This window comes from Tetrao urogallus (assembly GCF_951394365.1).
Source record: "Tetrao urogallus genome assembly, chromosome: 18".
NCBI lineage: Eukaryota > Metazoa > Chordata > Aves > Galliformes > Phasianidae > Tetrao > Tetrao urogallus.
The window spans coordinates 8,977,994-9,002,545 of record NC_136831.1 but is presented as its reverse complement, the minus strand read 5'-3'; the positions used below and the strand labels follow the sequence as shown (position 1 = coordinate 9,002,545).

General features: G+C 44.1%; 1 protein-coding gene across 5 annotated transcripts in view; it reads right to left on the bottom strand.

Annotated features, from left to right (window-relative positions):
- MYH10 (myosin heavy chain 10) overlaps nucleotides 1-24,552 on the bottom strand; it is a gene marked incomplete at both ends in the record, with an annotated part of 89,581 nt that overhangs the window by 28,951 nt on the left and 36,078 nt on the right. For 2 of the 5 annotated variants that reach the window (XM_079544115.1, XM_079544117.1), the window contains 8 exons: nucleotides 374-492; nucleotides 3,284-3,379; nucleotides 3,676-3,819; nucleotides 4,759-4,857; nucleotides 6,454-6,517; nucleotides 11,300-11,392; nucleotides 14,993-15,022; nucleotides 20,381-20,483. In XM_079544115.1, the coding sequence (XP_079400241.1) occupies nucleotides 374-492; nucleotides 3,284-3,379; nucleotides 3,676-3,819; nucleotides 4,759-4,857; nucleotides 6,454-6,517; nucleotides 11,300-11,392; nucleotides 14,993-15,022; nucleotides 20,381-20,483 (748 nt within the window). Of the gene's footprint in view, nucleotides 1-373; nucleotides 493-3,283; nucleotides 3,380-3,675; nucleotides 3,820-4,758; nucleotides 4,858-6,453; nucleotides 6,518-11,299; nucleotides 11,393-14,974; nucleotides 15,023-20,380; nucleotides 20,484-24,552 lie in introns of all 5 variants that reach the window. The other 3 variants (XM_079544116.1, XM_079544118.1, XM_079544119.1) reach the window with 3 other exon arrangements.

The window sequence follows — 24,552 nt, the reverse complement described above, 5'->3', positions numbered from 1 at the left end:
AGTCATCAAAAGAACACAGACACGGATGCTACCAAGGATAGCTGAGTAACAAAAGAAGTTTAATGGAGCTAATGCCACTGAGGAATGAAAACAAGCAGCAGGTTTCTGCACAGTTACTGAGATGTCATTTTAAACTGCTGCATAAAAAGACCTCTATGCATTTGATAAGAACAAGTGAAATGATGAAACCAGCAGAAGGCCAAGGAAAAGGAAGATTTTCCTCATACTCTCCTACAGACTTCTACAATGTAAGAACATTTAACAAAAGCTAAATTTAAATTTGGAGGCAGTACACACTTAATACTGCCTTTCTGTATTAAAAGCTAACCAGGATGGGGCACTCCGTCACTTAATTTTCAGTACCCAAACTTACTTGTTCTTTGGTCTGGGCTTTCTGGACATAGTCTCTGCCGACCTTGATGCGCGGCGTCAGAATGGCCCGGGTGAATTCCATGACATTCATTCCCAGCAGATGGCAGAGTTTCTGTGCGACTGGGTATAAAAGTAACAAATGTCAGCACTTAAATCCTGCACAGCAGCCAGCAACACGGGTGAAGCAAGCTGCTGAATAAAGGCATTCGATGAGCTGACTTAAGAATTGAACAGCTGTCCAAAGTCGCTGTCAGGGAGATGCACTGCTTTTGGGGACCTACCCGACTGCAGAGCCCACGTCTGCAGGACTTCAAAAAGCCGATACAAGTGACTACAGAAAGACCCCACTGCCTTCCCTCAAGGAAATGTGAAAAATGCTAGAGCTCAAGAAATTGCAGCAGACCACTGCCTGCAGACACATCCTCATGTCTTGAGTGGAAACATGTTCACCTCCAGAAACAAAAAACAGAATACAGCATGATGCCACACGTCAACTCCATCTTATTAAAGGTCGCTTACAAACCTTTCCAGTACAGACAGGTGTCAGCATAAAGCTATGCATGTTTGTATTACAGTCCATATGGAGCACATTGTACAACGTGTTACACAGTCAAGTTTTGAACTGAGCAAAGAGCAGCTCACTTTTAGACAGCAAAAACTCCTGATGTCAGGCTTGTTATCTGACATTATGCATTACTCACACCATCACTGCATATTTTTGTCGCACCAATCCTTTTTCCACACCACCTTTCCAACAGGTTAGGTGCTTATGATTCCAGATTTCTAAAAATGAAGTTGACACTGTGGATATTTTTAGGCCTGGTAAGTGCTGCCCTGCAGCAGGGCGCCCTGCACACTGCCCAGGAAGTTGTTTCAAACCCTCAGCTTTCTAATCCAGCAGCTCATTGATTTATCGTAGAAATAAGAAGAGCTGTTTTTATAAATCCTCATTAAAAGTAGATCTTGATACCAACATACAAAAGCTTCCTCTATATTTTTCTTTAGGTGGCATTCAAAACACCGCTTCCTTTAAAAGATTCTGCCTGTCCCTACATTACAAATTAATACAAACACAGCTGTGGTGAAATTCACGTGGCACCACAAGCAGAGCACTGCCTTCACTTTAGCTGCATGCACGGACATCTGTCAGGTACGACATGCCCTAAGGGAAGCCCTATTGGTGACAGCCAGCACTGCTTCATTAAGGGCAATCATGTCTGAGATCTGCTCCATAATGGCGTTATGGCACTGGTAGATGAGGGATATGACACCATCTACCTGGATTTGTGCAGTTTGATGCTGTGCTGCACAACATCCCTGTCCCTGAAGTGGAGAGGCATGGAAATGATGCACGGTTCACTTGGTGGACAAGGAAAAGGCCAGAGGGTAGAACTCAAAGCACTGCAGTCAACTGCTTGACACCCAGGTGGAAACCCAAAGACAAGAAGATCAGCACTATTTAACACCTTTATCAATGACACTGGGTAAAATCTTCCACTTTTTTTCCCCTGAATACAGGTTGCTTCACCACCCACACAATTGTCTTCCCAGCCTATTCAAGACACACCTAAACTCAGCACCACCAGTTCTCTGCAGGACACTGAGGAAAGCCATCAGTGAGATGTGACAATACAGATGACAAGCTGGTAAAGATCAGTTTCAAAAAGTGCCTTCAAAAAGACGTGGTAAGAATCACCAGGTAGACCAACACAGCACTTATTAAATGCAGGACAACAGCCAGAGGCTTCAACCACGAGCTGAGCTTTTCAGCATCTTCTCTTTTAAATTCAGAATTTTATATCCAGTGCTACAACTGTTCAACAGTATAAATATATCAAAATTCTTAAGTACGATATTGGATATAATGTCCAAAATTGATAGTAATAAAGCAAAAGTGAAGGTGGTCAGGAAAGAAGAAACATCTATTTCTTTTGTATATCCCTTTTTTTTTTTTTTATGGAAAAAAAACCAACTCCATTGAGTTGCCTCAGCCCAAAAACCAATCCCACACCCAACCTTTTTCTCTCCCTGAAAAACCCCAAATGCAAACTGCCAGCCAAATGCCGAGTCAATGATTACCCAGCTGTAATCCATACCTGCCTGCTGGAACACTTTGGGCAGGAGGCCACTGCTGGGGAATGACAAAAGTTTTGGACACCACAAGCAGCAAGCAGGCACAGCAAATTAGGGCAATTATGGAACAAGATGGACGAGAATTTGAGTTGTGTGTGTGCAGCAGGTCTCGTGAATTCTTCTTCTGTGCGTTGAAGGCAGCTCTCAAAGCTGACTTTCCATCACAGCTTTTAGAAGGCCAAAACTTAAGTACTAAGTTAAAAATCTGTAAACCATTTCAGCAGCTTAGGAAAGGGAGAATTCCTGAAAATGCTGATCGCGTTACAGTGAAGGCACTAAAAGAGAAATTCATTTCTAGTCACACTACCATACCACTTCAGAAACCAGATTTTCTGAAACAAAGCATTCTTAAGTTCCCCCATTTCACTATGGAAGTTGTGCTTGGCTCAAGGGTTCTTATCATTGGCAAGCAAACTGCTGTCAAGAACCAAAGAAAACAACTCCATTTAAGCACGCACTTTCTCCCAGTGCTGAAGTCTTTGTAGATAGCAATAAACAAGACTAGAACTGAAATACTTATCCAAAGTTTAAAAGCAATGCAAACAACATAAATTCTGTTGATGGATACCTAAATTTGTCTGTATTACAAGAATGGAAGAGAATTTTACTAATTGCCCCTTGGCTACTACCATCACTATCATGGCCTCTTTTTGGCACAAAACTTCAGCAAGGAAGCTCAGAAGACTGTTCTGTACTTTCAAGAGATATGCACTAACAAATGATAGGAAGAAAACCCCAGCTCAAGTTAATGGAAGCCAAACAAATGCAATCCACTCACCAGTGTTCTCCGGCATAGAAGCTTGATCGGTATTTCTCTCCTTCTTAAAGGAAATATTTCCAAACTGTAGCACTGAAGACACCACCTTCAGCATTGCTGTATCAACAAAGACATACAGACCAGTTTATTGAAAAGGGCTCAGCTTCACAATTTTTCCTCTCTTACTTAAGACATTTTCCTTCCAAAGTTGAAGTACAAGTTCACAAAGGAAATGAAGCTCGTACTACACTTTTTAGGCAAATGGTTTTAACTCAGCTGTAAGCTTATGTTAAGGAAATGCTTGCTGCAGGCTGTCAAGATACTGAAGCAATGTTAAATTTGGTGATTAACGTAGTGAGTGTGTGCAAGAGAGAAAAAAAGTACACTTTAAAAATGCAAGAGGTTTCACTTACACAAGATCTCATCGTGTGAAAAGCCCATGATATGCATTGCTTCCATTGTCTCCTGAAAGTTATCCTTGTCTTGTTGCCCAGGAATGGGGATGTAGCCATTGGATAAAAATCTGTAATTATTAAATCCTTCAAGCAGTAAGTCAGCTGTATTGGGGGGAAGGAGAAGAGAAGAACAAGCTAAATAACTGCTATTCACATCCACTTGTGCTCTGCTTTCACTAGAGGTATATTCCATGCTTTACAAAAAAATAAAGTTCCTCAGATATGACTGCATGTCATCATACCAGCTTAGTAATTCGTTCTTTCTAAAACTCTAAACATCAGTGTGTTCTAAAAGCAGAAATTCTGGGATTCTTGCTTCTGTCTGTAGCAACCTACACTAGCTCTTTAATGCATCATGCCTGTAAAAAGAACATTACCTTACTCAGGTCTACTATAATCATGAATTCCTATTTAAAATATCCCAAAACAAGCATCTCTATTGAAAAGTAACAGATACTGGCAGAAGTGGAGCTTGGTATTGATGACACATCAAAAATGTCAAATACAAATTTTTCTTATATAGAAGGAATGGATCAATTCTCAGAAGTCTGTGCTTTCATACAGCTTCACTTCTCACAGCCTAGCAGGAATTCCCAGGTACCAAAGACAAAGAGGATCAACACAGTACTGCAAAGGGTGGAGAAAGCCTCGGGGTTCCGTTGTATTTTGGCAAAATGGCTGCTTTTCCCCCCAGTTAGAAGGAGCTGCTTGGAATGGGTCTGGCTGTCACTGCCAGCAGGATTCATTATTAATCAGTGAGAAGTGCTGCAGTTTCACTTCAGTGAATCCTGGCCGGACACCGAAGCCACCACCCTGCCCAAAGCGGACTTTGCCATGGAGCAGCCATCTGCTTGTGGCTTGACAGCACGCTTGACAGAACACAGAAGTTATTTCAAAATAAAGCCACCTGGCCTTTTCCTTTGCTCTTCTTTCAAAACTCAGTTTCAAGACCAAACAATAGTTCAAACACTATTGTGTTAACAAAAAAACAAACTCAGGACACAGAAGAAACAGGATCAACGAGTGGGAATCTTCACTTACACTTGAGGTGCTCTCCTGCTCCAGCCAGCAGCTGGTAGAAGATATGAAATGTCCTCTCATCTTTAGCTTGGCGAACAGCGCGAGACTTCTCCAGCAGGTCTGATCACAGCTAGTCAAGGATCTTCTACATTTTTTGGTAAAAAGAACATCCTGTGCAATCAGAACTCCTTCAAAGCAGGCTATGTAATTCTACAAGGAGCAAAAGGGACTTTCATAGTGATGACAGGACTAAACCCAACACAAACTTTCAGTAACGCTCAATGAGGGGTTTCAAATTCAGATAGAAGCTCACTTTAATTGCAGCAAACTCATTTCTTGGATGGTGCCTGTATCTCCTTGCTGCATGCAGCTGACAACCACTGTAATGGATCAACTGGAGCCTAAGTGAGAGGGGAGCTGGTCATCCTTCTTCAGTCATTCCTCTCTGAGGATGGCAGTGCTACTCTAAGAACAAAAACCCAGCAGCTGCTGAACTGTGCAGTACTTAGCTGAAGTGCATTCAGCACTTTTATCAATTTCACAAGGCAGCATTCTCATAAGATATTCTCCATCGCCTTTAAACACTTTTCAAATTCAAACATGTGCAGCAGGTAACTTCTAACAAGCTGCCACAAGCTGCTATGTTAATGCTTTCACATTTTGATGTCCCATACTGTAACACAAACGTGGGATATCCTACTTGAAATGTCTGACACAAAGGCAGATCCTGCCATGAAAACAACTCCCTAAGAGCAAAGTCCTCCTGTCCTCACAAAGTCCCAGGCAAAACAGTTACCTGCATTTTCATAAAAGCAACAGCTGCCATCAGTGCTGTGCTAAATACTGAACTGAGAAAGAAAATCACTCAGCATTAAACTGTATTTTGAATAACTAACTGTAGGCATTCCCCAGCATTACTGGGAAATTACATTCTGTGGAGTAGCAAACACACACTGCACTTCACATGAAGCAGTTAACTTGTAGGCACAGAATGAAAGCTGAGTTGTATCGCTGTTTATGAATAACATTCACAAGGTATTGTTGACCAAAGCTTTTGATTTCATAATTTGATGACCACCCTGCTGCTATTTCCCCCAGAATAGTCTAAACAGACTAAAAAAGTTTACATACACATCCTTAGCATAAACAAAACCACTTGAGAAAGGCTTTTAGTGTAAGTGTTCTCACTTGTTTTTAGGCAGTCATAAATAAAAACGGGCCTCAAAGCTAAAACTAAACTAGGCTTCAGCATTAATTGCTAGTAGGTCTTGTGTTACTTGGCCTTGCCTGCTATCCAGAAGGCCTGGGACACCAGAAGCTGACCTGGCACAACACCTGCAGTGCCAGGGCTGTTGCTGAGCTCCTCCTTCCTGGCAGACAGCAGTGAGGGCACTGAGCGCTGGGCACAGTAGTGTGGGCACTTTTAATTAGCAGTGTATTCCTCCACCACTGTCACAGAGTGAGAACACTCGAAATAACTTCCTTAACTTTCACATACCCTGCTTTTAAGGCTGGCCAGAAAATCCAGCGGATTTCAGAGCGTTAAACGCTGGGATATCCGGTTTCTAAGCATAAGGAAGCATGCTGACTCTGATACTTGATCAGCTATTTTGAAACAAAGGAAGAGATGGACACGGTGGAATGACTGCAGAAATCAGGTAACCTTTCACTGCATTCCAATGCATTCCAACGCTGATATGACATTAAGTAGGATACACGTCTCAATGTTGGCCCCAACAATATAACCAGTAACATCAAAGTTAATCCTAATGAACTTGCCCTGTAGAGAAAAGATACGTTTGTTAAGTACTTACTTTGGGATTATGACAACTATTTGAAAACAACGGCATTTGCACATTGAATAACAGCCATTTCACACAAGCCAAAACGAAATCTTCTCCATTCAATGCACTCCTCACTTGAAACACGTTTCTATGCACATGAACATTTTCTGAAGGTTAAAGCACTAAGATTTTAGGTATGTCTGTAAGACAGACTTATGAAAGACTTTTCTAAGAGAGAAGCTCAAGTTCTCCTACTGACAAAAGTCCGGAAGTGATAGAAGCTCAGCACTGCTATACTAAATGTACCCATCCCCACATCTTCAGGCTTTAACCCATGTAGGCTTTATCTGCCCACCTCAACCATCACAACTCTTCCACAACTAGGGTGCTTGCTATCTCTCTTCATGCCCTCTCTTCCCTAGCAGTCGCAAAGAAAGAACAGACCCCTCTTTTCAGTGTACGTCTTCTTTTCTCCACAAAGGGCTGATGGACAGTGGGCTGAATATGAGCCAGCAGTGTGCCCAGGTGGCCAAGAAGGCCAACGGCATCCTGGCTTGGATCAGGAATGGAGTGGTGAGCAGGACTGGGGAAGTCATCCTGCCCTGTGCTCAGCACTGGTGAGGCCTCACCTCGAGTGCTGTGTTCAGTTTGGGGCACCTCAGTACAGAAAGGACATGGAGGTGCTGGAGCAGGTCCAGAGAAGGGCAACAAGGCTGTGAAGGGCTTGGAGAATGTGGCCTATGGGGAGAGACTGGAGGAACTGGGGCTGTTCGGTCTGGGAAAAGGAGGCTGAGGGGAGACCTTACTGCTCTCTTCCAATCTCTGAAAGGTGCTTGCAGCAGAGCGGGGCTGGTCTCTGCTCACTGATGACAAGATGAGGGGAAATGGCCTCAAGCTGAGGCAGTTTAGGTTGGGTATCAGGAAAAACTTTACAGAAAGGTTTGTTCAGCACTGCAATGGCTGCCCAGGGAGGTGGTTGAGTCAGCATCCCTGGATGTGTTTAAAAACCGTTGGGATGTGGTGCTCAGGGACAGGATTTAGTGGCAGGCTGTTAGGTAGTTTGGGTAGGTTGTGGTTGGACTCGATGATCTTCAAGGTCTTTTCCAACCTGAGTGATTCTACGATTCTATCTTCAGGATGACCAGGGGATCGGGCCCAGCCAACAGGGTTCACAAAGTTCCTGTCTGAGGGACCCGACCTCCTGCTGTGACCAGGTCATCCGCCTGTTGGGTGAGGGAAAGGCTGTGACCTTATTGCTCCCTTACACCTGCATGACAGGAGGTTGTGGTGCAGCAGGAGCCCTCTTCTCTCAGGTAAGAGTGATGGGATGAGAGGGAATGGCCTCAGTTTGTGCCAGGGGAGGTTCAGGATGGATATCAGTAAACATTTTTTCCTGTAAGAGTGGTCAGGCTTTTGCACAGGCTGCGCGGGGAGGTGGTGCAGTCACCATCCCTGGCTGTGCTCAGGAACCACACAGGTACGGCATTGAGGGACGTAGTTTACTGGGAATGGTGGCGATGGGCTTACAATTGGATGTGATGATCTCAGAGATCTTTCTTCACCCTTAATGATTCTGTGATACAGATCACACTTCCCACACACACAGTGGATCTTGGGAAGAAGGTGGCTGTGAGTGAGTGTTTTACACCAGGTATCAGAGTCCAACCAAATTAAACCACGTTGAAGCCACATCAGTAGGCTGGTCTGTCACTCAGCCACAAATGTTCCCCACTGCCTCTGGCCTGGAGCTGGACCACTTCTAAAAGTACTGTTGCCATACTTACAGGTTTCAAAAGCACAAACTGTAAGTATTGCCTTGGTTGCAAATGTGAAGAAACCGGTGGGAACACTCAGCAACCACATCAGGATCTCTGTTTTCATCACATCCAATGTCTATACTCTTACCTACGTAGAAACAGGTTCTGGAGCACAGCGAGCATCAACGGCAGTTTATTAACAGCCACCGAAGTGCATCTTTGGATGACAGCTGCAAAGAGTCACCTACCAACCTCTTGTGAAAAGAGACAGATTTCTGAAAGTTTGCTGATATGCAGCATCCAAATCCTCACAAACCTCAGGTCTGGCAGATTATTGCTATTATTGCTTTATTGGTATGTTAAAGAATTCCTGTTTGGCAGATCTATTTAGCTCAGGGAACACACCACTGATTTCCACATTAAAAATTCCACTCTACAAGCTTGGAGAATAGATGTGTTCTAGTGATGGCTCGCTGTAGTTGATGTTCTTGGAATGTATTGCCACGCTGCACTATTACAACAGCTGCACACATTACCAAAGTCATTCAGATAATTACAACTTAGCAGAACACCTTCAGCTTCTCAACTTTCCCAGTTAAGCCCAGTCATGTCAGAGACTTGCACACAAGGCTGAGCATGCTTCTCACCCAGCCACGTCAGGGATCGAAAGAGACGTAAAACCAGCTGAAGCCTTACTTTCTACAGCTTTTAATACAGAGTTCTCAAAGCTCTCTTAAAACTGTTGGAATACTATGAATTAGCTTCAGTGCTTGCCCCTGCTGCTTAACCTGCAGCGTGGTTGGGAAGTCAGAGCTGCGGGAAAGAATGGGGCATGTTTTCAAGCATCCTGCCATGGAGCAGCAATAGAATTCTGAGAATATCTAGGCTCAACTTAAAGCACTTAATTTTTTGTGCAGTAACAAGTCCAGAAGGCTATGTTTGTAACTGTTACAATGGGGAAACTGGCACTTTGTGAAATACAGCCCTTGGCTAGATGGAACGTGTGTCAGCACCTGTGTCAGCAGTGGCAGCTGACAGCTTCACACACATAATTGATGACAAATCCTTCTCGGAAGGACTCGGCTTGAATTTGCCATGTTTCATGTGAAAGCAAACGTGAAGCACTACATCATCTCTAGTCCGTAGCTTTTTCTGGCATAATTAGCAACTGCTTTACTCCATTTCACACTTAGAGGTTATTTAACTTCTGCTGCCAGTCCCCAGTTCCATGAATGAAACTAACTGGGAGGCAATGCAGGCAGACAGAGGAGGAGACCCACGCACCCTCAGCCTCGACATTCAGCTCCCATTGAAGTCTGCACGAGACGGGCCGCTTCTCTAGCTTATCTCCCATGTTAATATGCCTTGTAGCTCAGGCAAATCTTGCTGTGAAATCTTTAACTCATCAGTAGGATGACCACCACTACTGTATCTAACAACCAAATTCTGTTTACACTGTTGTTATAGCACTGAAGTACACAGCTTCTTGAAAACCACACAAGGGGGAAAGCAGCATTCAGTGCTGGAATAGGAACCCAACAAAGACCACTTTCCCATCCACTGCAACCTCCAGAATTTATTTCCGGAAATACAGAAGAACACTGCATTTTGTCAAGGAGAGGGAAGAAGAAAATGCCTTGACACGAGCCTCATTTCAGTATTATCTGGATTATCAGAACAGCCTTAGACTGTCAGGCCCGTGTGTGCTGAACAACAGCAGTTCCCACTTTGTGGGAGGACACATTTTTCAAGTCGGATTTTGAAATGCCTGTTGCTAAAGATTTTATGAGTAGTTTTTTTCTTTTTTCTTTTTTTTTAACATAAAGACGACACCATCTGGAGTGCATTAAACTTGTTCCTTTATAAAAAGAGAGCTGGAGCCATCTGAGCGATTATGATCACGATGGCAGTGCAGACTTCAACGTAATACAGAGCAGATGCTAACAACTTCCAGGAAGAAAAGTATCTTTGTTAAGTTAGTGCAGTGTTTGATGGATTCAAGCAACAGAACAAAGAATTACTGGGCAGCCAAACCTGTTGATATTATAAATCCTATCACAACATGTATGAGTATCAGCCAGTACTGCAACCAACGTGGCTATAAAGTTATCAAAAAGTTGAATTTCTGTAGTACTCTGCTCTCCCTTCTTGACTGCTAACACAGAAGGATTCAGTCATGCAACCCCCCAGAGCCCTTATCGCTTGAGCTGATTTTATACAAATGAATCCAGGCAGCTGCTGAAAGATCAGGCAGCCAAAAATCTTTCATTTATTCTGTAAATTTTAGTTCAGTTCTTGCGAGAGAAAAGATTTAATGCCTCCCACACAGTTTTAAAGCTGCACTATAAACGACTTTTCCCTGAAAACAGAAGACAGCTTTTTCACCCCAAATTCCACCAACAGCTTCAAAGGAACACAAGAAAAGAAGTCACCTACCATTGAAGCAGAAGGCACCAACCCATCCAAACTCAACCAGCTACAGCAGTGCTCTGCCCTCAAATGTAAGTCATGCTATCTTCCTGGCTTCCCTTCAGTAAAGCAGTCAAAAGGGCATTAAAATTTAGAGCAGTTTTTATATGTAAGCTTGGTGCCTTGTTCTTCCTTAAGTTGAGGATATTCTCCCTAAACCAATCAGCAGCTATTGACAGGAAGGCAACATGCTCAGCCAAATCCCAGAGGTGCTGCATCTCTTCAGACTTTATCATCATTCAGCAGTGATTTGGGCATGCAAGTCACCGTTCAGCTCCATGGCACAGATGTATCTGTTACACTATGAATACCATTGGCAGCTCAACAACAGTGGACACTACAGACTGGGTAAAATTAAACCAAGTTTTGTCAAAAGCCAACGAAGATGCATCCTCAGTGACTCCAGCACAATTCAGAAGGCATTACAGCAGAACCTGAGGCCACCAAGGAAAGAGTAAAGAAACCTTTTGGTACCAGCTAAACTTGTGAAGAGGAATTTCTCCACAAGCAGTCATGTGATTTACAGACTCCAAGAGAAAAGGGATCACTCACAAAGCGGGAGGAGTTGTCGTTTTTCACCGTCTTCGCGTTCCCGAAGGATTCCAGAATGGGATTTGCCTGAAGAAGCTGACGCTCCAGCTCCCCCTAAAAGCCACACAAACAGAACAGCACATGGACATGAACACAGTGCACGTGGTGAAAGCTTCCTACATCCTGCTTCTTCCTGACAGTCTCTTTACCCAGCTGGTGGCAGTGCGACCATCTTCAGAAGGAGGTCATCAGCCCTCCCCTCACTGCAGTCTCTTCCATCCCGTGAAGATTGTGCTCTGTGCTCGTTTAATACACACACAGGGGGACTGAACAGGACTCCATGGATATTGCAAATCATTGAAGATGGAAAACAAAAATTCACATCTAGGGCTGATGAAATTAGGCACAGACTTCAAATGCCTGAGAGGAAAAAAACTAATTAAAGATTTTTCACTCTCTTTAGCTATTTGACAGCACATTCGTTTTCCACACTGAATTTGAAATCGGTGAAGTGCTCATTTCCCATCAGTCACACACTCATGTCACTGTAACATCTCTGACCTGAATGCACCTACAAGTATGTCACAGAGGCACAGTGGGAATTGAGTAACACCAAATGCAAAGATCATTTTCAAACTGCCCAATTCTGCCAAAATTGCTAGGCATCTTTAATATTTCTTTTTTAAGTGCTTCCTTCAGCCCAAGCCAATGGATGTAGAAATCAAAGCACTTATCTTGAGGAAATTGCACAACAGCTTTTACAATTGCTGCCCACGAGGAGCTCTGCTAACAAAAGAAGTCTGTGCTGCTTCCACGAGCCCGAGAGGCACGGATGCACACAGGAAAGTATGACACTGTTTTCCTGCTTTAAAAGATAGTTTAAAAAATTAGAAGTGAAGCTGCATCTCTCTGGGATGTAGTCTCAAAAACTGACGTTTGTGCTCATAAACCTGCTTTTTCCAATTGTTTATAGCACAGATGAACACAGGCCCCACACTGAGCATTTTGGAATGGAAACTTCAGTCTCTTTAGACCTCCTCGAGGCAGATTCTCACACAGGAATTTTACAGGTTAACACCTGAGACTTTGATTTTTAATACTCAATTATATTTCAAGTCCTTCTGGAAACAAATGGCTGTTTGCTTTCTAACAGGACCTGCTCAGAACTTGGTTACATCCAAACATTCCTTTGGGACTACACATTCTGTGAACTCCAAAGGAACTGAGAAAAACTAAACGCATGCAGCTCAGCCCTGACCACACTTGGGCCACAGTGCCAATGAACCACAGCTGGGGCTGACAACATCACAGCCCTTAGGAGTGCTTTTAAATCGATAAAACGTGCAGTTTGAAGGAAATAAGATCACTGTTACAGCTGCTGTGTGGACGTAAGCAGTTCATAGTCTTAAGCAATTCCTACACAGAGGTGTCAGACAGGAAAAAGCATATGCTGACACCATTCCTCCCATCCCCTCTCCCAACCACACTGCAGCTCCTGTTCAGACACCAAATAAAAATGAAAAGCTTGCTTACCATGCTGCACACAGCTTGAAACAAACCACGCTACGTATATTAAACGCAGCAAGCATGTCACAGCTTACATTTCAAACTCTATCTATTCTGGAAAAGAAAGCATACTGACTTCAGAATTGAGCTTTTCTACAGAGCATCGCTGTGCTGCCTGAAAGCTCTGCACTCCAGAATGCTTTGACCATGCTTTAAGTGCTTCTGTGCACCACAGCACTAATTCAGCCTTGTGCACAGGAACCCCTGCAACACAACATGAAATCACCCCACTGGTGTTCTCCAGCACAACGCAGTCAGTTTTGTAGTGCATTTTTATGATTATCTCAGGGGGTTTGAAGGAAGCACTCAGCAGTGCCATCACAGAGGTGAGAAGCAGTGACTGCAGCCCGGCCAGCTCTGCTGCTGCCCTTCACACGTGGACTTCCCACAGCCATTGCTATGTGCATACCTTTGCACAGTGCAGAATAGCTGCTGAAAAGAACGGTGGTAGAACATTTTAAACTGGATTTAGTGGTTTTCATTTCTAGATAGATTGCTTTAGAGTCAAAAACATTTCTAAGGAAGCATTCAGTGCTTTGGAAACAGTTTAAGTTTGGTCTACAGGCATATCTCCAGCATAGGCATCTAACCAGAACTTGGAAAAAGCAGTATTGAAATCGTGGAAAAAGTGAAGTCATGCAATACATCATGCAGGACAACGTTAAGATAAGGACGGGTTGTTGTCTCAGTTTCAGAAACACCAGCATCCCAGTGGCTTGGGTCGTTGTGAAGACTGGGGAGCAGGGAGCTACATGCTACTCACATACAACAGGGGTCCACTCTGTAGTTCAAAATGACATCGAAACAGAGATGTTAATGATTACGGTTTATGCAATATCAACACTTCTGGATTAGCATGTTTCCACCGACACATTTCAAATGTCTGCCAACAAATAATTCAGTTCAACTGCACGCTGAGTCTAAGCTAAAGGAGAGTTAACTCAGTGCTTTATTTGTGGAACAAGGAAATTCTTGAGTAAAAAGAAAAAGCCCACAACTTTGAATTGTCTGAGGTTTAGATGGAGGAAGGATCAGGTTAAATATGAAGAATGTCTGTAACTTCTGAAAATGAGACCACGGGGCTCCGACACACGATTGGGTTACAGGGCTTTAAGGAGTTACCACACACTGGCAAAGGCACCACCGCTGTCCGTGTGGCTTCCTGCTGCCTCCAGTAAACCAAAGCTCCCTCCTTTCCCCTTCCCCACTGGGAGTTGAGATGCACTACGGTCAGCTTTCAGAAAATGGGGGGAGAATGCAACCAGCTAACTTAACTCATGGCAGTTCTTGAGTTACCAGGCCTCGTCTGTATCACACAGAGCCACTGCAAAGCGTTCTCCTTATTTAAAAAGCTCATGCCCACGACAGAGGCATCACTTACCATCTCAGGTTAGAGACCGGAGCATGCATCTCGCACAATATGTGGGAACAAGCTCTTCTTCCCACAGTCTTACCCTCAGCTTCCATCTTATTCTCCTCTTGATGCTCAGAAGCAATGCCGCACAGCACGGGCAAGGTGAGCTGGAGTGGGGTGGCTGCTGGCCCAGGACGGGGCTGGGCAGCATGAGCCTGCAGCTCCAACCAGCCCGAGATGACAGCAGCTGGGACTGAGTGCTAACTCAGCTGGGCAGGTACACGGCACTTACACCACCTAGTTTGGTGAGCCATGGGGATGCTCCACTTCTGGAGTCAAACAGATACACCAAGCCCTACACACCTGAGAACCGGAGCTTTGACCAGGTTACCTGAACAGCTATAAAAACATGCAGGGAAAACCATACGTTAACCAGAAGTATTTTGCCAGCTCCAATGACCCCCATCCTTTATTTAGCACAAAGAACTGCTGTTCTCCCTTACGGCACGCTAACTCAGCATGCACACAGCACCCTGGAGAAGCTCAGCTCAAGAGGTTACCCAGGTGCTCCAGGACAGGGACACCCATGGTGTGAGGAGCAGTGCTCTGCAATGCCAGGAGCCTGTAAGCTCTTCACCAGCCCATGCTCTCAACAAAGCCACTTAAATAGTTACTGAAATTACTATTAGCTGTATAGAACGTGGGGGAAAGCTTGTGCAGATAAATGGAAATCGACAGAAAATAGAGATGAAGGTCACCTACACAACTTGAAAAGCATAAAGAAAACCACTTGCCTGATGTTTCACGGGTTTGGGTGATTCGGGCTGTTCGTTGCAAACAAACAAATGCACATGTTAGCAAGCAGGCATTCCAGCTGCAAGTCACATCCCACATTATTCATGTCAGCAGGTTTAGTTTAACCATATACTACTCACTTCATACAAACTATTTGGTTTTAGAAAGGGAGTTATTCACTTGCCATTGCATGCACAAAACGCTAAAACCCGTTCTTATGCAAAGAACTAATTCCAAATACAATACAAGATGACAGAGGGACCTTGAGGAGCAAGAGAAAAGGGCAACGGCATGATTTGTTATACAGCTTTCCACAGTTCTGCCAAATAAACACCCATAATGCTAAACAACTATTTCCACAGTCCCAGTAAGGTGGTTTTGTATGAATGAAATGATCGCTACTCCTTAAAGAATAAGGCAGGTTATGGCAGAACCTGTAAGGAAAGCAATCCTTAAAACATCTGAAGTTTTATTTCTGGGCTGCACATCAAATATTTAACAGATGCAGAGCCTCCAACCAAGACCAGGTTTGTTTCTTTCACTCAAGAGCAAGCATCAAAAGAAGCAAAATCTTAAACTGAAATACCTACAAGATTTACCAGGAAAGAGGTTATGAATGGGAAATAAACCCACAGTTCAACTCTGCACAGTTCCTGCAGCAGCACGCGTTTTCGGTTTCATTATTATATTCTTGACTCCACCTGCAAGTTTTCCAAACTTAAGCTTCATGGCACAGAGCCTGAGGGGGAGAAATACTGTATGACAGAGCTCCACACCAAAGTCAGATACTTGGTATCCACTGATTGCCTGTTAGTTCGAAGCTCTAGAACTGCTTTAGAACTGCTTTAGTGCAAGAAAACAGATTTGGACAGAGTTCCTCAAAGCAGCTGCCAGAACCTCACCTCATTCAGATAAGCTGTGTGAATTCAGCACAGCTCAATCAAACCTGCTTGGAAAACAACCCTGGCATCTGAAAATCAGGTTCAACATTGCAGTCTAAGACCAGCAGTCCTCAAACAGTGGGAAAGGACAGGCACAACTCAGAGGCTTATCTGCTTACTGCACTGCTCTCTCCAGGTCTCATTCCCTCACTAAGAACAGGGCTGAGCACCATCAGACATTTAACGTCTCCCATTCAATTAGGGCAGTTACAGCACACCTGGGAAATCCTCTTCAAGGGGAGCCTCCATCTGAGCCAGCCAACCCAAGGTCCTGTGCTCCAAAACCAATTACATCTCTTCTGAAGTTAATGAAACAAATTAAACAACTTTGCATTTCACCTTCAAAGGCCAATGCAGTAACTAAGTAATCACAGCTATTTCTGAGGCTTACAGCAGCATCAGCAGGAGAGCTGGATTTTAGTGAAAACAGAGGTCTTGTATTGATTACTGAGAAAGAAAAACAGGCATTCCTTTCATTCTGGCACTGCCCAGCTCAGGTTCAGATGAGTAGAAACAGAGTCAGTAGTGATGGATGTCATTAATAGAACTCGGCTACTTATTTTCAGTCTTGCTATTACATTATCTGCTGATTACAAATACCTGATCACAAATAGGGTCCAGATCTGCCCATAGGCAGCATTCCCCAACCCCACACAGCCTGCAGTACACGCAAGTTAGCAGTGATCCCTGGGCAGTAAGCAGCACTTTTTTCATCCCTTTGGAAAGCTGGGTATGCATTCTACTTTATTTCTGTATTTTGCAGCAACTAAACCCATGGTGTTTGTAAACCAAAGCAGAATGCAGGAGTAAGAATTAGGGCTCACTACACAACCACAGTACAGCAGCTCTGTAACACATGCATTAACACGTTCCAGTCTGTTCTCTTATTCCTACCCCCAGTACGTTGGTGACTGACGAGTCACAAAGCTAAACAGAACTCTCCTTTCTGTCCATGTCTTCTTCCTCAATCTGTTCAAAACCCTCTCTCACTGGTTTCCCACCCTACTCTGTCCAGTTACCCAACCTTGTTTTCTTCTTCTCATTTCAAACGTCGCCTCCACATCTCCTCACCACCCAGAAAAATAACTGAGAGCAGAGGAGGTGCTACACATGGCCCAGAGGCAGCTGAGCACAGCAGGAGATAACAGTGTGGGTCACCTCCAGGCTGAGACAGCTGAGTTAAAGCACCATGACTCTTCGTAAGGCTGCTCCACACATGGCACAGTCAGCAACTGAATAAACCATGAATCAGATCTACTTGCAAAGTTCTCAACATCCCCCTCTCCCGCAGTCTTCAGAGGTCAAATCTGTTGAACGTGAAGCTGTAAGTTTTCAGCTGTCAACAAACACCTTCCAGCTTCCTCCCTTGCTGCACACCAACCCAGCAGCCCGTGTGCCCTCTGTGAAGCCAACCAAGCTCGCTGTGAATGATCCAGGCTCACTGCCACCCCACCTTCAGCCTATGTTTTTAGTGCTCCCTCCCTCACACGTCTCTAGAAAGCCTACTCCACTCCTAGATAAGAGACTCGATACCATCTAGCTCGGCCACGTTCCACAGTTAATACTGCTTCTCTTTCACAGTGGACTTCACCCAACCCACTGCAGGGGCACAGGAGAGCCCTACTGAGGCAAAAGCCTCGCAGCCAAGTTCTGAATACCAAACAGGGCCACGCTGTGCTCCAAGTGACAGTACAGCTCTGTGTGCTGCTCCTCATGTGCTCCTGAGGAACGCACCTGGTGATGTAGAAATTGGAGTGTTGCTCCAGTGAGACCTGAGGCGCCCAACTGGAAGCTGAGTTTTTGTAGCATCTTTACAAGTCTGTCTGTCAGGCTGAAGGTAACCTAGAACAGCACTGGGAAAATAACTGTTCCTTCATCACCGTGCAAAGTGCTTCATAAAAAAAGCCATGCAGAACTCATATCTCACTAATAAGCGTGTCAGTAATTTATGAGGATGGATAAAAACAAATCCCTAATTCACAGTCTATTTAACAAGACTATTTAGCATCTCCTCTGTGAGAACACAAGTGTTGTACAGAGCAGTACTGCAGATCACTACTGAACCTCTGCAGTTTTCAATGTCAACAGGAACAAACTGGGGCTGTGTGTACAACTCCAGTTCTGACACTTCTGGGTGCTAGTTATGTAGGTTGGGTGCTGTCTGCAATAAGTAAAAACGAGTTGTTACAGAAAGGGAAATTCATTTCTAAAGCTGTTTCGGTTACACAGTCTGTGTGTTTCAGAAACACTTCACTTGGTGCTTAATAAGGCACAACAGTGAATGAAGCACACAGTCAAAGCATCCAACTTTCATTCAGGACCTATTCCTTTTTGGGGGGGGTAAAACTATGTTATGTGAGAAATAAAAGCTTCCCCAGTCTCCATCATGCCAACGATGGTTCACAAGCAGCCAATCACAACAGCCACCTTCAGAACTCTGGGGATGAACATCACCAACACAAACGATCTCATGGGGGGAGGAAATTAAACTCCTGGTTGGACTGTGCTTTAAACTGCATTTGCCAACGCTGCCTTAAAGAAAGCAGCTCACCCTTCCCTTCACCAACACGTCGCACCCAGCTTACCTCTTTCCCTGTACCCCCTCAATTCATACAAATATTCATCTCCGCTGAAGCCAGGCTGCCATTAAGAGCACAGCCTGAGCCTGTATCAGTTTCCAAGCCAGTGAGTGGCCACAGGAATTGTTATGCTGACAAAGGGGTGCTTCTTTTAGCAACTATACTGGCACAAAGTGGAAACACAGCACAAATGAGGCCAATATCCAATCTCTTTTACACAGTCAGAAATGAGGCTCCAAGTGGTCAGGCACTGGAATGGGCTCCCATAGAGGCTGTGTAATCCCCATCCCTTGAGCTTTTCAAAACAGCTCAGCAGTCTTGAGCAACCTCATCTAACTTACAAGCGTGATCCACTCAAAAGAGCAGCTGGCAGGAGGCTTGCAGAAGTTTTTTTTGAACAGAGGCACCCTAAGCTATCACAGCATATTTAAGAATAGCTGTTACAGATCCAGGCTGCATAATTCCCTTACCCCCAGAAAGGTGTGGGCAATTTTACTCATGCAGAAACAGTAAAAGGTGCAGGTTCTGCTCAAGGTTATTCAGTGGAAAGCCAATAACTCCTGTAAGTCAGAACCCACGTAGAAAATCACATCTTATGGAAGACATCCCAAATAGCCTTCTGCAAACCCACACACACCCCTAGTAAGTAACGTATGAACACCTGTCCAGTACTGTTGATGCTCCATCGCAAAGACTTCCCTTTAAGGCCTGTGACAGATGAGACAACCTGCAGTCCATTCAGACTGCATGATATGCTCTGAGAAAACCTAACATTGATTTGCTCTGTGCAATAAACCAGCAACAATTTGAATAAGCAGTAACTTACAGAGCCACGTCATTTGCTTTCAAGTAGAGGGAAGATTCAAGTTCCCCCCTACTTTCAACTAGATTTCTCCAAATCTATCTCCAAAGTATTCTTTCTGTTTCTCTCCCTTCAAATCCTTGGCTTTCCTTTCTTCATAAATTCATCCCAACTCAATATCTTTTTCTCCAGAAATTCAAGCCTTGACACAGGAAGACAGACAGCTCTCAGCATCCTAGTGCTTAGTGTTATGCAGTAGGGAAGTAGCAGGAGGTGCTGCTAAGCCAGAAAATGCACCCTGAAAGCTTTCAACCTGCAGTACTCCTGGAGAAAGGCGTGCACACACCAGTACAGGTGAGAGCTACCTACTGGCCTGACAGTAAAGTTAAATAAGTACTTCATTGCAAAGTGCTCCAAGTGCTCATAGTAATAGATATTTGAGCCCATTCACGTGTAACTAGCAATAGGAGGACAGGGAACAGCTTCGCATGGCAACAGGGGAGGTTCAGGTTGGATATTAGGAAAAATATCTTCTCTGAAGGAGTGGTCAGGCGCTGGAATGGGCTGCCCGAGGAGGTGGTGGAAGCACCATCCCTGGAGATGTTGAAGAAACAGTCAGATGTTTTACTGAGGGATGTGGGTTAGTGGGAAATATTGGTGGTGGGTGGATGGTTGGACTGGAAGGTCTTGGAGGACCTTCCCAACACTGGTGATTCTATGATACTATGCAAGCCAGTTCACATACTAGCACTACAGACCGCATCTGACAGGAAACAAGTCCACCGTTCATGCTAATGAAATACCTTTAGGAAACTGGGATTTACTGCACCAGAAAGTTTTGATACTGTTTCTAATCGTAATTCCTGCATAAAGCCTATTATCTGATGAAAGTTAAATAGCTGACACGAAATGGAAATGCCATCGCTAGGTGTTCGTTTCAGCCACTAAAGAGAAAATGGTTGATCAAAGTTGCAAGGATTTCATTACAGCTCATCGTTAATTAATTTTATTATTTTCAATAGAATTTGGTAGAACAATAAAGAAAGAGAAGATTTCCCAACTTACAGGAATATTATGGTCCTTTCTTCCTTTATGGGAGGAAGCAACGTGAGCGAGGTACTGAATAACCTTCTTAGTGTTCTCAGTCTTCCCGGCACCAGATTCGCCTCTGCAAAACATTTTAAACATTTTCCTCAAAATTGATTTTACAACAGCTCATCAATTCTTTGATAATGACAACCCCCAGTGATTCCACTTACAGCTCAAACTGCGCAACAGAACTTCAGTAACCATCTACAACCAAAATCCTGGAGTTGCAAGGAGCTGCAAAGTATTTGTTTAAAATACCTCCTTCATCCTAAAGATCTCCTCAGCATTAGGATGTTGATACAATATGTAACGTTTGTTTGATTAAAAGCTTCTGACTAGATGCCTGAATTCCTATGGTACTGTAAGTAATGAGAAACAGACCTGTTCTTTGCCCAGAGACAGATTTTTTTCCGGACTGCAAATACATACATTTAAACTATTAAACATTTAGTGCATCTCGTATTCCAGGACCTGGTGATGAGAATTACCAAGCTGACGGAAACTCTCCACATCTCCAGATGTTTCAAAATACAGCAAGGCACACTTTGAGCACTCAGACTCTCCACGGCTCCTCTCAGTCAGTGAGCTGGCTTCAAAAACACTTGTAGCCACGGGGCTACATCCATTCATTACGAAATGAACTGGTGCAGAGAGGTACGGTGCTCCCATCAATAGAGGTAGCTAACATACCGTTATTCTTAAGACAGATTGAAAGCAGAATGTCAGAATGCACTGGAAGGTCTCCATATGGGGTACCCTAAACTCAACTGCCTACACAGTACAGGCAGAGCTTTGGCCAAGCCCACAGCACAGCAAACACAAATGATGCTAAGCATTGTTATTATTTTAAATAAATCCACACACAGAGATTACCAGGTCTGCCTTAACGATGCAATGGCTGTTAATCACTGCAAAAAGATTTCATGTCAAGTGCGACAGGGACTCGCATGTCAAGAACAGCAAACTAAAAGGCATTTTGTTACATGGTGTTGCACTGAAAGAGCTGAAGTTCTTCTGTCATTGAATGGTGGTTCCCAGCATCCAGAAAGCAACCAGCTCTGAGAACAAGGATACATGCTGCCTGCCTGCAGGTTGCTCACTTGAGGTTTTTTAATGGAAACTGTTATTTTCCTAGGGGGATCCAAGTGCATCCTTCTGCAGCCTCCATAAACCCCTTCCTAACCAAGCTGCACGTGTTGGTTTTGTGGCAGTGTGTCCTCTTGGTACTGGATACCTCCAATTCAGGTCAGGTAGGCAACACAGAAGCACCCTACCTCATGTTACACCCAACATCTACAAAAATGGGACAACACAGCAGCTGAAACTGTAATTTTGCATATGCAGACATTACCCCATGTTTTCATAGAGAATGGATTCCATCCACCCTCCATTCCCCTCACATCACAGGAGCCACACAGAACTGCGCCGGGAGAGATGACCTCGTGGTAGCAGGCAGGAGGTGAGCATTGCTCCACCAGCAGGCCAGGAGCAGCCCAGTGCCTGAGCAAAGCCAGTCTGGAAGAGCAGCGTGAAAGAGCTGTGTGGGAATGCTGGGGTCACTCTGCCTGTTGGAGCTGGCAGAGCTGTGTTAGCTGAGAGCACTGCACCACGTGAGGGGGATGTGCAGCACAGCTTGGGGGTCACCCAGGGCACTTCATTGCAGTGGTGGCAGCCACCACCTACTGCCACCCCACTGCTGCAGACCTTCATCATGAGAAAATGAGTATAATTGCACAATAGCACCATAAGAACACGTAGAAATCACTGGCACTGGACTACTGAAAAACATTTAGGAGACATGGGGAAGTCCCTCAGGACTCACCGAATAAACCAGCTGTGCTGGATGCATGCAATACAAAAAAACCTTGGGATGTATAATCTGAAGAGCTGGTTACAAAGACTGCACTGAGAATTAGCTAATGGGTAACCAGGTTCCCTTTCTGCCAAGAAATCATCAATACCCAGCATAGAAGCTGAGAGTACCTTGGGTCTGCCACAAGGGAAAATACATGGGGTTCTGCTGAATTTAAAAGAAAGGGGGGGGAAAAAAAAAGGAAAATTCCATTTCTACCCAGCGAGATGCCACACAGAAAGCTGTAAAACTGTAACAGATAATCATGAAGATTGGGAAGGAAAAAGTAAACCTCAGATGCCCATGCTTACTTCTCAATTTTGCTTTATTTCTTCCCCTTTATTTAGCTTCCCCTTGATCGTGGTGGCGAAGCTGTGTTAATATAAACTACACCAGCACGTAACAAGTAAATAAGAACAGCCAAACGTTTACACTTTGTAGCAATACCATTTGTTCTTACTGTCATCAGAGCTTGGAAACACACAGTTAGCTGGGACTTTAGAGCTTAATAACCTATTATAAAAGCAATGTATTAAGTTTTAAAAGATGAACCAGATGAAATACCTAGTGCAAAGAAAATAGCACAGCAAGCACAGCCAGATGTCAGCCTTCAGAAGGACAGCACGCAGCTTTAGGAGCCCACTAATCACTTCTCTGGCATACACACAGCATAGGAAGGTCAAAAGCTTGTGATACATTCCTTTTGTTAAAAAGCCTTTAAATCTAATAGTGATTTTTAGAGGTCTTTATATGAGCTCTCATTCAAAAGCAATACTGATGGATGTTATCATCCTCCTTCTTCTCTCCTGGGAGCTTACAAATATGCCAAATATTTCCTGCAAGATACCAAGCTAGATAGCTCTGCTGCCATGCACCCTAGAAGAATTAGAAGATTTAGGATGAAGTCCTCTTCATTTATAGAAATAAGGACATCTGCATACTTTAGATCCTTCCCTGAAAGTCAAACACATAAATTATATACATAAATTAAAGCCTTCTACCTCTACCAACCTGCCCAAAAAAGGTAAACTTTTAGTAACACGATGTACAATATTTATGGAGTAAGTGGTATCACAAAGCTAAAGATTAACTTTTTTCAAAACTTTGTTTTAATACAACTCAATTAATATGTTACCATAAATTAAACAATGAAAGCCCTTGGCTGAGCTCCTAGCCTTACTTCAGTCAATGGCAGCATCACTAATGACTGCAGCAGGGTCACCGCTTCACCTCTTAATTCTACCTTGATTCCATTATGAGCAAAAACAACGTTTTGTGAGATGAATTCAACTCTCAGCTCTGACTATGGAGCATGCCAAGAAGCACATCGAGTGGAATCATCCAAGCAGACCATCTTTAGCAATGGCCTCCAGTCGGATGAGTAACACTGTGCCATTAATTAACTGAAGGTGCTCTCCCTCGATGCAAACATTACAGAGATGGCAAAGAAGCCTGACAGGAAAATTAACATAGTTTCTAGAGATAAAGCACTACAAAACAGCAAAGCTTTTTCTTTGAATAAGCATCGAACCCGCGTGGAAAAATTGGTAAAAACTGGCTAGCATGACCACTTTAAAGCTTCTGCATGATTTTAAACTCACTGGATGTAAACCTGCAGTCATTTTCAAGAAGGGAAGTACTCTTCAGGCAAATTCATCTCAGCTACAATTTGGTTGGCAAAAAATTAGTGATGAGTGACTGAGTTCTCAACCAGCTGCACTATTTCCACTCCCCCAAAGCTGCTACTTCCACTACGCAAGGTTTAGGTTAAAGGCATTTCTTCTGCTAGACAGACTGACATTGAGAAGACAGGCAAAGGAACACAGTGAGAGATGAGCCGCTAGTCAGAAAGCAAGGGGGCAGCATGCAGGAGAGAAGCAGAGATCTGAGATCCAGGAGAGCAGTGAGCTCTTCCCGCAGAGCCTATAGCAGCAGCAATTACACCAGCAGGACAACTTGCAGCTGTGAAGACCTGTGCCAAGGGGAAACACTGTTCTGAAAGAAAATCAAACTGAAGCAGCCGCTCATCTTGCCCAGCAGCTTTGACACAATGTGACCTTGTGTCAGTGCAGCACAGGACCTCACCAGCATCTCGTCCTGAAGTTCCAGCTGTTCCACCTGCAGACCAGGTGTGAGGCAGCATCTGTGAGATGCAGCACTGCCAGTCACACAGGACAGGAGCGCGCGCGCACACACACACACACAGCTTTGAAATTCAGAGGTTTCTCCTCGCTTTGCTGCCCACACACCAAGTTCCTGCTGAACAAAAACATTTGTGAACAAAAACATTTGTGAG